The sequence below is a fragment of the Scophthalmus maximus genome, chromosome 4 (assembly GCF_022379125.1).
Source record: "Scophthalmus maximus strain ysfricsl-2021 chromosome 4, ASM2237912v1, whole genome shotgun sequence".
Classification (NCBI taxonomy): Eukaryota; Metazoa; Chordata; class Actinopteri; order Pleuronectiformes; family Scophthalmidae; genus Scophthalmus; species Scophthalmus maximus.
This window is the reverse complement of record NC_061518.1, coordinates 8,291,745-8,306,082: the sequence shown is the minus strand read 5'-3', so window position 1 is coordinate 8,306,082 and position 14,338 is coordinate 8,291,745. Positions and strand designations below refer to the sequence as shown.

The 14,338-nt window shown below is 42.0% G+C and overlaps 1 protein-coding gene across 1 annotated transcript; it reads right to left on the bottom strand.

Annotated features, from left to right (window-relative positions):
* Positions 1 to 1,686: 1,686 nt before the first annotated feature.
* slc12a1 (solute carrier family 12 member 1) lies at positions 1,687 to 14,338 on the bottom strand. The gene is made up of 26 exons (XM_035628374.2): positions 13,880 to 14,338; positions 11,941 to 12,081; positions 11,532 to 11,607; positions 10,538 to 10,633; positions 9,997 to 10,136; positions 9,783 to 9,893; positions 9,569 to 9,680; positions 9,309 to 9,436; positions 9,065 to 9,149; positions 8,677 to 8,834; positions 8,480 to 8,587; positions 8,274 to 8,397; positions 8,033 to 8,134; positions 7,656 to 7,811; positions 7,460 to 7,559; positions 7,204 to 7,315; positions 6,735 to 6,875; positions 5,982 to 6,088; positions 5,802 to 5,884; positions 5,207 to 5,332; positions 4,337 to 4,465; positions 3,848 to 3,959; positions 3,579 to 3,665; positions 3,155 to 3,290; positions 2,962 to 3,029; positions 1,687 to 2,837 (listed from the first exon to the last, which is right to left on the bottom strand). The coding sequence occupies exons 1-26, from the start codon at positions 14,135 to 14,137 to the stop codon at positions 2,702 to 2,704; spliced, it is 3,132 nt and encodes a 1,043-aa protein (XP_035484267.2). The 5' UTR covers positions 14,138 to 14,338; the 3' UTR covers positions 1,687 to 2,701.

Here is a 14,338-nt window from a genome sequence, read left to right as displayed (position 1 = left end):
ACCTGAGGCAATAATCTGTGACTGACACCAGGGGCCAGGGCACCTCACAAGGTTGGGTTTTTAAACAAGGAATCTATGCTTTAGCTTTCAAAATGACGATTATGTTCCAATAATTCAATAACATAATAATTAGATATGAAACACACAAACAAAAAATAAATATTGATGTGTTAGCCACATATCTAGACCAAATTTGCAAACTAAGTGGCATCAAGTGGAGACTGGGGCCAAAACTGTTATGTCAAGGGCAACATTGTAGACCTGCTCAATAAAGAATGTCCTGGTAGAAATACATGGAATTGATCTGAATTGTTTCCACCATGAGTGAAACCCCTTCTCTTGCCCTTTGCTTTTACATGTATGGAATCTTCACGGCCACGTCAATAAATCACCAAGTACATTGAGCCAAGAGAGAGAGATAGAGAGAGGAAGACAGAATGTTGGTTGCATTATTAAAAAAAAAAAGTTTAATATTATGTATGTTGTGTTGAAAAAATTGACAAATGTTAAATTCACTTCCCTTTAATCGAGGATGGATAATCTTTTATTTTCAAAGAGCAATTCATATTTTTAAAGATCCCCGCTGAACACCTGTAATGGAAATACTCTGCTTTGAGTAATAATTTCTGTTTAATATGGTGTGGTCTACATTTGTATTATTTGTTTTCATTTACAGAGGCTCAAAATATTTCCAACATTATGCTCTGCTTCTGTATCCATTTGTTTTTTTCTTCCCTTCTGAGGACCACAATTATGATTACGTTCAAGGACACCGATTCTGTTGTTTTAACCATAAACTTCCTATTTAGGAAAAAAATACAATAGGTATTCTCATGTTTCCTCACAGTCAAACAAATTTAAGAACAATATCTTAATCAAAGCAATGAGTCAAATAGTAATTTTGTCTATTGATGAATGAATCTTCTTAATTACGCATTCAAAGTGCAATCAAAGAAAATGAGTGAATTTGTCATGCTTGTCTTCTGACCCCAGATTAACAAATTGACAAATAGACACATAATAAATCACCTGCTTCCCATATCACTTATCAGCCCAAAGGAATAAAGCATGAAATAGTTCTAGCTATTGTATGTATTTTTAAAAAGAAAAAAAACAGTGGAATATTGATCTCGCTTAATAACTTTGTCTGTGATGTTAAGAACTGGATGTCAAATAGCTTTCACTGACTACAGAGATTCTTGTGACTGGGTCCTAGCAGATGATGAAACAAACTCTGCCATCTGCTGGCTTCCTGTCGGAACATGTCAGGCCTGTCGCAAGGAATGTTGGCGTCTGGTTTGGCAGCAATTAAAGTTTTGAGCAGCACACCACTAAGCTTGTAGGAAGTGTGTTTTAAAAAATGAAGACAAAGAGACCATTTTACATGCCTTCACCTTATCCCTGCATACATGACCGCTGACTCCAAAAACCTTTAATAAAGTAAACGTGTTTGTTGCTGATGACGTACATAGACTTTATTCTTACATTTTGCAAAATTCTGAAATATATAGAAAAATACATAATTGTATTTTCGATTATTTCTTTTTCTATATATTTCTGTGAATAAAGTTTTTCAAAAAAATTAAATACTAAACAAAATCTAGACAAAAAACAATCAAAATGTCCCCCTTTTCTGCTGACATTATATCATCTAATCACCAAATAAACAAGAGAGATGAGAATAAGAACAGCGTAAATCTTTATTAGTTCTTTCATTAGGAGATTCACAATTATGTATTTAAATAGGAAAGCAGGCAACAGGCTAAAAATGTACAGAAAAATTGGGTTTACAATCTTTGGTTTTACTAAATCTTCCTCAAACAAAAAGTGTGCTGTGATAGTAACATTAAAATATTGAAACTGTGTAATTTCGAACAGGTAAAAAGCTTTATGATGGCAGTGTATTTTACAATATCAAGAATGATGATCAAACCATTATTGCCACAGTTTAAAAGAACAGAAAGCAATGAAACCAAAATGAATCATTTATAAAAGGGTTTTTTTATGCGCCAAAATATCCACTAGTGAATTCAGACATCTACTATATACATTTATTTTACAGTTACAGCAGCAGGCAACACATCCCCTCAGCGTAACCACTGGAGGTAACCTGGTATCTTCACCCCTGTCCCTGTTTTTGTTCATTGGAAGGATCAGACCGTGTGTGTGGGTGTGTGTGTGTGTGTGTGTGTGTACTTGTTGCCTGTGCTCCTAAATTCACATTTAGTCGTACACATTAAGTATATTGCTAAAACGTTTAGCTTGTTGCACAACTTGCCCCAAGCCTTCCTGAGCTCACACCAGACCAAGCTATAAATCGGGTTAATAGTTAAAAAATAAGGCCCAAGCTGTGACTGAATATGAGTTTCAATGACATCATTGTCGAGCAAACCTGCTCAACACTTTTCTGTTCTTCTATCTTCTATTCGTGGCTTAGCACTTAATGTGTTTGCAAGGTCAAACACTTCATTGTTCTATTGCTCTTTTGCTCAAATGAGAATTGGAGCGCTGAGGCCCTGACCAGGAATTAACTTAAAAATGCTGGATTGTGTTATACTCTGCTGTTGTTGTGGACGACTGAATAACATGATCCAGGTTCTTGTACGCTCCATGAACATGGTTCATCATTATGGTACCGCCATTTCTTTTTCTTTTTCTCTCGCCAGCTACCTAGTACGCTGCCATTTAGTCCCCGAGGTGCTCAGGAGTAGAAAGTGAGCACGCTCTTGTGGTTCCCTCTGATGAGCAGTGTTGGCGGAAGGTCCTTCGTGAGAATGTCCAGCCAGGCCATGTAGAGGAAGTCAGAGACTGATTCCTTACGAGCGATGGGCATGCTCCTGCAGGGGGGTAAGGACACGGGTTAGACTTTGGCTCTTCCTGATTAGGCTTGGCACTTATCCAGCCAGCAGTTGCTTGGATGAATAAAGTACCTATCTATCTATCCGTCTATCTTGTACTTACACAATGATCAGATTGGCTGATTTGGAGTTTTCCTGAAGCACCTCATTCAGTCGTACCTGGAGGTTGGTCTGAAAAGAAGCAGAGGTTTTCGTTTTTTCCAGCAATGAACGACCCAATTTTTCTGTTCAACACACCTCCTCCAAACCAAACCGATGCGTTATCTGAAGTGTCAACATGGTGTCGGTGCTTTTACCTTCTCCTCAAAGCTGTTCAGTTCTTCGTCGGTGATCTTCCAGGGCTGCTCTCTCTGCATGGCTTCAGCCTGAGCTTTGTCTTTAGACCCCTCACGCAGACGGAAAGGCTCGATCATCTCCTCTAACTCCTTCAAGCTGGGGGAAAGTAGAAAACGTCACATTACATCACATTCATTTGGCTGACGCTTTATTCCAAAGCGACTTACAACTAAGTAAGGTTAAGAAGTGAAGATATTACCCCAAAAAAGTGCAAGAATCATGCAAGTACATAAATATTTATTAAAAAGGCAAAACGGCTTAAAGATAAGAACACAAGCTTGCTTTGGAAAATCACATATTATATTGATATTATGAGGTGATACATTTTTTTGCTATTGTTCTATGTATCTGTCAACATTATAGCTGAAAATAGATTGCAGTTACCTGTCATCTCTGGGTTTGACGTGGATGTCGTCAATAACTTTGATGTCATTGCAGTTAATCCTGAATTTCTGCAACAGAGACTTCATCCTGCAAGACAGATTAACCCACACTGAACTTTCCCTTAAATATTGGCAATAACTTTCAATTAATGCTGAATAACATGTCCTGAAAACAGATTGAATTGTCATATTGGGGTTTTGCAAATTAATTTGCCCAAATCTAACTTGCACTTATTACGCTATAATTGATATTGAAACATTTTTGCTCACTCCTGTTTATCCAGCTCACTGCGCTCAGGCTGCCCTGCGATGAAGATCCTTAATTTACAGTCTTTCCACTTCTTCCTGGTGGTGAGGATGTAGGGGAGCAGCAGGGTGAGACCTGAAAGAGGGGAAATGTATTTTCTCAATTATTATCCAGAGTATGCATCTATGTATTTCACGTATGCCAAGGTGGAAATGGTTTTTACACCTATCAGTTTACGTGTTTGGTCGTGAATGTGCTGGACAGATGAGGCTTGGACCAGGACATACTGGTGATTATTATATTTACAACATTATTCACAGGAGAATAACTAATAAGTGTTGATGGTTCAGTGCTTACTTAGTTTACCATTTTTTTTTCTGTTTCATCTAATTGTTCAGACGTAGTTTATTTTACTCAGTCAGATTATGACTGAGTAAAATGTGCAGACTGTCTGCAGTAAAGACAGACTGTCTGTACAAAAGAGAAGTCTGCCCAGTGGGACCAGCACCTACCTCCATCGTCAAACAGCCACCACACATCAATCGTGCCTTTAGGCTGTTTCTTCGTGAATTGAGCGCTGGCCTCCAACAGCTTCTCATTCATCTTGGCAACCTGCGGGGGTGGAGGGCCACACACTGACACTAAGGGAGAAAAAGATGGGAGAAACGAAAGGGGGATAAGGGAGAGGCTCTGTGATTTATTGACAGAGCGTGGAGACTTAGCTTGGATTGGGGAACCTATCGCAAAACCAAACATTAAGAGCTTACTCTACATCAGCAGGAGCAGCCATCTCTCAGCTCTAATGTTCAAGTGAGCGGGATGCAGATTGTTTACTAATGACCATCGCTGTCTTGCCAAGATGCAGCTCAGTGGTGTGTGTGTGTGTGTGTGTGTGTGTGTGTGTGTGTGTGTGTGTGTGTGTGTGTGTGTGTGTGTGTGTGTGTGTGTGTGTGTGTGTGTGTGTGTGTGTGTGTGTGTGTGTGTGTGTGTGTGTGTGTGTGTGTGTGTGTGATGTAGAGACAGAGACAGATTGAGTAAGAGGTCGCAAGCACCGTCTGCTGTCTGGGTTAAAGGGGCTGCTCGTAAGAGATGCTCTTCGAGTGGAACGAACACGGACCATATTATTGGATTACACCCTCGGAGATATCTTTAGTGGGGGACACTTGATTCGATCGTATCCCAACGGGAGTGTGGAGACGTTTACAAAAAAAGTTGTGTGTCATTGTTCTCATTTGTTAAATGAGTGTTCATTTTTTCTTTGACTCAGTGTGCGGGGGAGAGTGAAGTAGATTATTCCACATCTTTAAACACCTTCAGACTGAAGCCTTTCTGAAATATCAGCTGAGATTTTTACTGGACAGAAATAATGACTGCTTGGATACCTCTGGTTGTGAGCACTTGCTGAGAGGACTTCCTGGACTTCCTAAAGAGTCCCTTTGATTTCCCTCCATTTGGCATCATTTCGGTTTCCAGTTCCTCTTGCTCCTTTGCTGCCTTTAGCATATCCTCTGAAAGGCAGAAAATGATCCCATTGACAATCAGTATGAAGCAAGGATTCTCTTTGCTATTGAAAGCAGCTTCTGTGTTAACAGTCAAACCGTTATAGAAAAATTTGTGATCTACTGAACAAAGTGCCCAGATTTATTGGCGTAATTTTATTCTCATCAGTTACATTAGGTTGTTGTGAGGATTTGCACATCGCAGCAGCATTGTGGCATCTGACAACAGGGTTAGGGAATTAACGAATGGCATTTCTTAAAAAAAAAATATACACAATGATTGATTACACATCCTCCTTTTATATTTTCCTGCTATGTTGCTTTATATATAACATGCTGTTGTTTTAAGGCCATTTATTTCCTGCCACCGTGTCTCATCCATCTGCCTTTGTGCAGCTTGCTTTTAGAGTGCAAACATAACTGCTGTGATACTGATGCAGAAGTCCCTGCAGATTAAAGCACCCAAGGTCATACTGACCTTCAGCTTCGACAATGTGAGAAACATCAAGTCCCTGGTTCATCCTCAGCACCAGTGTCCCGTACTCAAAGTCAAAGGCGTCACTGTCAGGAGGAAGAGTGAGGACACCGGCTCAACACACACTTTAATCACTGAGTGTCATTTTTTTTGTGTGTGTGTGTGTGTTTATTTGTGACTTACTGCAGTATTCCCACATAAGTCTGCACTGACTCTGCACCTGCAGTCCTCCAGTTCCTCTTGAAGCCCATCATCAATGTGTTGGGCTTCATGCGGCCAAGACCAGAGGCCTGTGAGAAAAAGAAACACGACTCTCAAAGTACAGCGATAAAAACCATAACCAGAAGGAGCTGTAAACTGAAGCAACACCGGCACTGTCCTGTAAAACCTGGCTTCCTCATTAATTGGAGGAGAACCGAGAGAGAAAAGAAAAAGTTTCCAAATGTCCTAGACAAGAGGGCCGTGTAACAGTTTTACTGCCAGAAATTATGACCACATCACTCAGCAGATCTCATTTTGTCTGCAGGGACTCATCCAGTGCAGCGTTAATCAATTATAGCTTTTAATTTGCCGTCCTGTTTGAAGTAAGCAATCCTCACAATGAACCAAGGCCTTATCTCAAGAGTGTCATAGCCACAGCCATAAGACTGTTATCCTGCTCCTCATTAACTCTCTCTGTCCTCTTCTCCCTCTCGCACTAATATCCTGGCCAGATCCTTATGACAGTTGGTGTCGGTGTCATAACACAGCAATAGATACTCTGTGTTGTGAGGAAGAAATGGGTCAATACAACCAGTTTCTGCGAGGCTAAAGAATCCCTCTGCTCCAAACCAGCAGGTTACACATTAATCAAATGGATTTGTCTGTCATTTTTTTCTCCTTTTTTTCTTCTTCCCTTTTGAAGAAATGTTTCGGAAAAGTCCTGTTCACACTGACCTGCAGAAGAGTCTCAGCACCTTCCCTGAAGTCCTCACAGGCCACGGCGGCGTAAAATGCCTTGCGTTTAGTCTTCCTAAGCCAGAGCTGGTTCTTCTCCATGCCACCGTTCATCTCCGGGAGAGCCTCAGATCTTGGACCCTGGGGAGATCCCAACATACATCGGTTAATGAGCATTTTAAGTGTCTAAGTGGGAATTTGGTTGAGAGAGAAAAAAAATACTCCTTTTTCATAATCAGAACACACGACTGAGACTGAAACTTTAGTCTCAGGCATCTAGACAGTTGGCATTTCCCTCAACCCTGCTTGATATTCACTTGCTTATCCACTGTACGTGAAGGCTACACAATTTAAATTGGCTTGCTTTGCAAATCTCACTTTGAATAGAAGGTTAATATTTTAATATAGATTCGGACGAAGGGCCTTGGTAATATCCATTCACTTGCAAATGATGATTTTTTTTTCTCACCACAAACACTTCACAGGTGAGACAGAGTCCATAGTTCTTTGACAAAGAGTGAGCCAGGTCTAAGAGAGCTGGTCTGGCCCGGGCTGAACCGGTCAGTGACAAGATCTGAGGCCTGGACGAGAAACAGGAAGGTGTAACAATGTCACTCAGTGTTTTAGTTTTTCATGTGTCATACTGTCAAGGACAAGAGTTGTACCGTGTTGTTTTGAAACATACTGTGCTCTTGCACCCACGTTGGTGCAATGCAGACTTTTACCTGAAGTTCTTGACATGATCCTCGACACCAGAAAGAGACAGAGCGTTGCTGACTGCACTCACAAATGTCACCGCCTGCGTGGACGAGCCCCAGTTCACATCTGGGGAGAAAACAGGAGTCCTGGCAGGTTAGGCCTACCGTGCAGGCATCATTGCGATTACTTGCAAGCATGCAAACATAGACACACACAGCTCACCTGGCTTCTTGACTGTCACGTAAATGTAGAGGAGGATTTCAATGGCGTACGTGAGGAGAGCAGCCCACCAGTTGATGACGAACATAACAACACAGCAGAGCAATGCGCCCATCAGGGAAAGCCACATGTTGTAGTATTTGTATCCGGGTCTCCAACCTGGGAGGAGCATGACAGAAGGAACCCCGGATTAATTGCGTGCAAACAGAAAGTGATGGGAAACATGTCACAATGTCTTAAATCAGGTGCTTTTGTGATAGTCACGGATACATAACTACTGAAAAAAAGTGAGGTATCAGTGGATGGAATCAAGCACAGTTGACATCAGACTACAGGCAGTTTTTCCCATTTCGTAAGCTACTTTGTCTGAAGTGACCCACCTGGGGACTTGGCGTAGGACGCGTGGAAGCAGGAGAAATTGATGAGGGCGTAAGATGCCAGGAAGAAGTTTGAAATGATCGGAGCAATCGTATTGAGATTACCTATGGGGACGAGAGAACAGTCAAACTGGAAGTCACCTTAGATTCTTGCACAAGTTATTTCAGTTTGTATTTCAGTATAATATGTTAGCGGTTGGGAGGATGTGCGGATGTTAAGGCCTTGACAGACAAGTGAACTGACCAACGAGAATGAAGGCCACAGAGATAATGAATGTGAGGATATAGCCACGGATTGGCTCGTTGTTCTTGCCATATCCCTTGGCAAAGAAGTGCAGTGCCGTGTAGATGTTGTCTTTACACAGAGCCTGAGGAGAGACAGAGTCGAGGTTAGAAAATATTCCCTGTTTTAGTTGCGTGGCATTTAGGAAAATATGCCGAGTTACTGACCTGGAAGACTTTGGGAGCACTGACGAGGGAAGCCAGGGCTGAAGAAAGTGTAGCTGAGAAAGTTCCCGCAGTGACGAGGGGACCGAACCCGGACACCATGGTCATGACCTGTGCCGGAGGCGAGGAGAGGTGAGGATTATAGATAAAAAAGAAAAAAAACTTTTGTGTGTGCAGATTAGTGTTTGGAGGCTTCGTACCTGGAAGTTGTTCATTGAGCCAAATGAGCATGTTTCAACAGCGCAGGAAGAGAAATTAAAGCCCAGCTCACAAGCTGCTACTGCCGAACCATTACAAGCTTCACCGGGCATAACCAGGTCAGTTATGTTTCCTGTGGCATCACGGACAACGGTGCCAGCTGGCCAATGACAGAGCAGAACAAATGCAGCAATGAGATGTAAATGTCGAACAACCAACCTCTCAGTTGTTAGACGGATGCGGTAAATACATCTCTCGGCACCCTAACTGTGTCAGTCTGACTGTATCCCGCCCGAAGATTAGCTCTCCAGCAAGGTGGTGTTTTTATATGAACAATATATATACCAAAATTATTCATTGGAGTTGAATTTCATTGATTATTGTACTCACAGACACACAGAGCCACAGCCAAGTAGGTGACACCAGTGATCAGGATGGCCAGCAAGGTTCCCTTAGGTATGGCTGCTTGGGGATCCTGGGAAATAAAAAAAATGATCCAATGTACAACAGTGTTTTTGTTTCTTTTTCTTTTTCATCTCCAGCCTTTGGTTCAGAAATCTCATGTACTGTAACAGCTACAGTAGTGGTTCCTATATGCATGGCCCTTATACATTGACCTCTATGACATAGTTACCCGCAAGTCGCCGGAGATGTTGGCTCCAGCCAAGATCCCTGTTGCCGCAGGGAAAAAGATGGAAAACACCGAAAAAAAGGACTCGCCGACACTAAACGCCGGAGTAAAATTCTCCAAGAAGATTTTCGCTGTAAAAAAAAAAAGGAAAAAGTGAGTGAAGAGAAAATTCAGAGGTAGAGAGATAATTAGGTGAGCAGTGGTCCGTGAATGACTCAAATCCTCACATGTTTAAATTAAATGATTTGGAGAGGGTGTCTTACAGTTATAATTGAAGAAGCCTTTGGATTTCTTTTCAGTGGTTGCAGGAATGAAAGTTCCCACGAATACGTTGACTATGGCCACCAGCAAGATAATGAGTAGGACGATTTGTGCCTATATGGGGAGAAATACTTTCATTAATTAAAGTAATGGTGGCACATTTCACCCCAACAGGCCAAGACATTGGCAGCGACCAGCGCAATGTTCCTCTCTCACCTTGGCCTCCCATTCCATTCCAGCAACTGATATGGCCAAGAGCAGCACCACAGTAATACAGCCGACGATTCTGATGTCGTTTATTTCATCCACCATGATGGCGGCGTTCTCCTGAATGTGACAGAAGGCAGGGGAGAGGCATGGATAAGTGCATGGTCATCTGTATAGGAAAGAATCCTTCTACTGTCACCACGATCGTTAGGAAACCACACACCTTGAGCAAGTCCACCACGGTCTCAGCAAACCCCACCACGTACATGGCAACAGCCACCGCGTTGGCAAAGGCGAAAATGAGGCCGATCGACCCTCCAAACTCAGGTCCCAAACTGCGAGAGATCAAATAGTAGGCTCCTCCTAAAATGATACAACGCATACAGAAGGTGGTGGATGATTAATCACCACTTTACTGATTCATTGATTCGATGTCTGGGAAAGTAAGTAGGCTGTTAAACTGAGAATAGGCTTCTTCAAGAAGTGACATTCAGGTGCAGTTCGGGGCCTTGTGTCTTTATCCACACTCACCGCCCTCCTGGTCATTCTTTTCTCTCAGTGAAATAGATTTTATGTCAGGATGAGTGTGTGTATTATCTCAGGTTATAAAAATTACAAAAAATGTTCTAAATGTTGCGGCCAGTGATGAGTTACAGTATATGCCTCCAAGAAAGGTTAGTCAGAGGATGACTACAGTTATTTTTGTCACTCTTCTTTTCTGAATAGGAAGCTGTCTCATATGTGTTGACAATGCATTGACTTACCTCCTCTGACTACGCCATTTGTACAAATGGCAGACATAGAAAGGCCAGTGATGGTGGTGACCACACAGCTGAGAGCAATGACCACGATGCCCAGACCTGAAAAGCACACATGTAACATCATCATTTAAAAATCATCATTTTTAACTGCAGATTACACAGACGTTATATTTAGGCGGTCAGCCGTAAAACATTATGATTGTGAAATGAAACCCTCCTCCCCACAGTCACCTTTCATCACAGAGACAGCCAGAGTCCCCGGAGGAGCCTGGAGGCTATAAGTTACAGTCATCTGCTGAAACCTGCTCTTCCAACTGCCTGTGGCTTTTCTCTGCTCCTCAAAACCATTTAGTTACGCCTCCTGAACAAAAGCTGCTCGCCGATCGATAGGCTCTTAAACAATGAACACACTCGTGAAGCCGTTCACGCAATTTCCCCTTTCTCTCTTTCTCTTAAGGTCTAGGTTTGCCTCTCAGAATAGACCTTCAGCAAGGGTCGATTACTATGGGCGGCCAGAAAGACTAGTTCAATTGAATCTGCCCAAGTTCAATCACCCCCTGCTAATGAGTGGAGGACTATATAATCCTTTGACTGCCGCTCGTGCATAGAATTGCCAGCCGCTGCCCCAGACAACATCGTCCTGAGTCAACTGGGGGATTCTTCTCTTTCGTTGATGAATAAGGGCTAATGTGTGACTGATAGATTCAAGGCAGGCTTATTTGAATCGTGTGTCAAATCTAGCCGGCTTTTCAACTGAGTGCAATTAACCAACCGTGCAATACGTTATGCTCCATGTGCAATTATTGTCACTGCTTATCTGTATACAGTATTTATATTTTGTACATATCTTATCGCTTTTCTCTTTCGAATGTCTGCCATCCACTTTGCTGCTGTATCACCCAAATATCCCAGTTGTGGGACGAATAAAGGACTATCTCATCTAATCATGACTTGTGTGTCCCGTCTGACCAGTGACGCGTGTCCGTGTCTCACTCACCCCAGCCGGCCTGACCAAACACCCAGGACAGACGGATAAACAACATGACACCCCAGATGTTGAGCATGCATCTCACCTGCGGAAGAGAAGAACAACTTAAGTCTGTGCGGGTCGTGATTTATTATCGTGTCAACATTAATGGGATGCTCACTGGAACATAGATTCTAATTTCAACAACCGACTGAAACATCTGAACAGCATTTTGATGTATTGTTTGTTTGTTTTTGTCATGGGGGCGGCACAAATGATCAACCAGCATCTCTTAAGCAACATTTTTTTTTCAAAAGCCCCACTAGTCACTGCGGTGTTATTGAGACTCAAGGAGCCTCGTCTTGCCAGGTCACCGTTTTGTAGAGTGACCCTGCTTCTATAAAGCAGACAGTGCCCGGCATGACCCTACATAACTCACCAGGACGCCTCTTATCCAGCCGAACTTTACGGGTCCTTTGTTGCTCTTAGTGGGGACGGCAGACTCCAGGTCGTCAGAGGGAGTCCCGTCGCTCCCCTCGCCATCGTCCTCCACAGTATCTGGCACAGAGATTGCTCCATTCTGTCGGGGGAAATTTGAGGCAAATATGAGGGAAAAGAACCACTCTATTAATTAGTATTAATAGACGAAACTGTGATATATTCACGATGATTGTGCTTTTAATAATGTTGGTGTTGATGTGCATTTTCAATTTTAATTTGCTGGGTTTTTTTCTACTTTTATTGTGAACCAAACGTGACGCTCTATATTGTAAGATAAAAAAAATGTAGATTTTTTAAATATGGATGATGAGATGGCATGAAAAATATAAATTAGCCAGTTCTCTGGAGAAAAAGGAGGGGAAAAGGTTTCTATCGAGGAGATTTATAGATATGTAATAGTTCTATATATGATCATATTGTTTTGGGATCTGTTTTGATCTTTCTTACGTTTTTGGAGTGTGTGTCTTCTTCACATGTTTTGCCTTTTCAATACCCGAAAAAAGATGCTTGAAAATTAGGGGTTGACTTGTGAAGAAGGGAAGGGCCAAATGCATTGGTATGACACCACAATAAAAAATATATATATATGTAAGAAAAAGAGCGTTATTATTATTAAGTGGCTTTCTCTGTTTTCATGAGCTATATGAGGAGTAAATATAAATATATAGTCATCATCTATGGGTGTTTGGCTTTCGCCTGCCGTCTCTGTAATACACGGGACAGAGTTTGGAAAGGCAAAGGAAACTGTGGTGATTTGATTTGGATGAAGATTGATGAAGAGACATTATGCTGCTGTGTGTCTGTCCTTGAAAACGAGAGGGGGAAAAAAAAAGAAAAAGATCAACTTGTTTTTTACTTTCTATGAGGGGGAAATATTAAATAACTCTCCTGACACTTGTGACCTCACATCGGATTTATTGAGACATCTCTAATGTGTCTCATTTCCATTTACTGAAAGAACAAGCTGTGAGCATTTCAGTCGTGGTACTGAATTTGTGATTACAGCAAATTAAACGAGGGAGTCATTGAAATCACAAGTTTCAATGTTAGGGTAATTCATTAATTTAAAGCGTTAACAGCTAAATATTAAAAAGTAAATTTACCATTGCCATTTTCTATCTTCTAAATCAAGCATAAACTAATAAAACAAAATGTATTATTTTGGAAGAAAAGTATGACTCCGCTGTATTTAGTCTTCCAAGATAGAATTGGGGATTCTTACACAAATCAGTGGTTTATGGTGAAACATTTTTTAAGATTTAGGCATAATGTGTTTATGTCAAAAATGGGGTGGTAGATGGAATGGCACATAATGTCATTCTTGTCCCGCTTAGGAAGAAAGTGGTTCAAAATGCTAATCTAGGTCATCCTATAAAACCCAAATGACCTATAACCCCATCTCTTTTGCAACACAAGGCAGTTTAACACCAGCCCAATAAAAGGCACTAAGACTCTTAAGTGCGTCAAGTTTGTTGATTTGCTGTTGAGTTCATGGAAAAACTTCCGGTGTTCTTTTGGGCAAAGACATAATGACTGAACTGTGGACACAATGAAGGTTATGTTAGAATCATTAAGCAACGGTGAAAAGTCTTAATTGGCTCTGTTTGTTTTTTGTAACCTGAGTGAACGGACTGTGAAACTCGAGAGCAGAGACAGCCACAGGGTAAGTGACTTAGGTTTGGGCATCGGAGAAAAAAAAACTGGTGTAAGCTGCGTTCTGCACAGTTTAAGTGACAAACAAGTGTAACTGAAGAATAAAATGGGTGCAGACAATATGTTACAGGGGAAACTGAAACATGAGATGAGAACTTGCGTGACAAGAATCCGTGTCATTCATATTCGACCCAAACTTCCCTCACAGGCACACATGCACTCACCTTCTGAAACACATCATGGAGCTCCTGCAGGGACGGTCGCACGGCACGGTGACCACTCACGCTGCCTGCGTTGCGATAGAAGTCAATGTTGGGCAGTCGGTCCAAAGTGTCATGCCCGAAGGCACTGACCACCGAGGGCCGCACCGTCCGCTGTTCCCCGTTGGAGAAGTTGGCCTCCTGGTAGACAGGCGGCTCGTCCAGGTTGGAATCATAAGCGGGGTTAACGTGCTCCCCTCCGTTGGACTTGAACCTCTCCATCAGGAGAGCTGAACAGGATTCTCAGATTTAAGGATAAAAAACAGCAGCGTAGGTCTCAAGTCTTTGGTCTCCCAAAAGTGTTTCAAAAGAGCAGAGCTCTGCATCAATCCTTCTTTATTGATGTAGAAACTGGTCTAGGGTTTGACTTAAAGAGAGATCTCTACTCCTCCGACCTCCTGGTGAGTAAACTAATTTGGTCTC

What these genes read in the sequence shown, in the direction of transcription:
- slc12a1 (XM_035628374.2), bottom strand. Translation starts at nt 14,137, where the DNA reads ATGGAGAGGTTCAAGTCCAACGGAGGGGAGCACGTTAACCCCGCTTAT. An exon ending in CCGTGGTGGACTTGCTCAAG is followed by an intron (nt 9,894 to 9,996) that starts GTGTGTGGTTTC and finishes TGTCACATTCAG; the next exon opens with GAGAACGCCGCCATCATGGT. An exon ending in GGCTGTGGCTCTGTGTGTCT is followed by an intron (nt 8,835 to 9,064) that starts GTGAGTACAATA and finishes GTCATTGGCCAG; the next exon opens with CTGGCACCGTTGTCCGTGAT.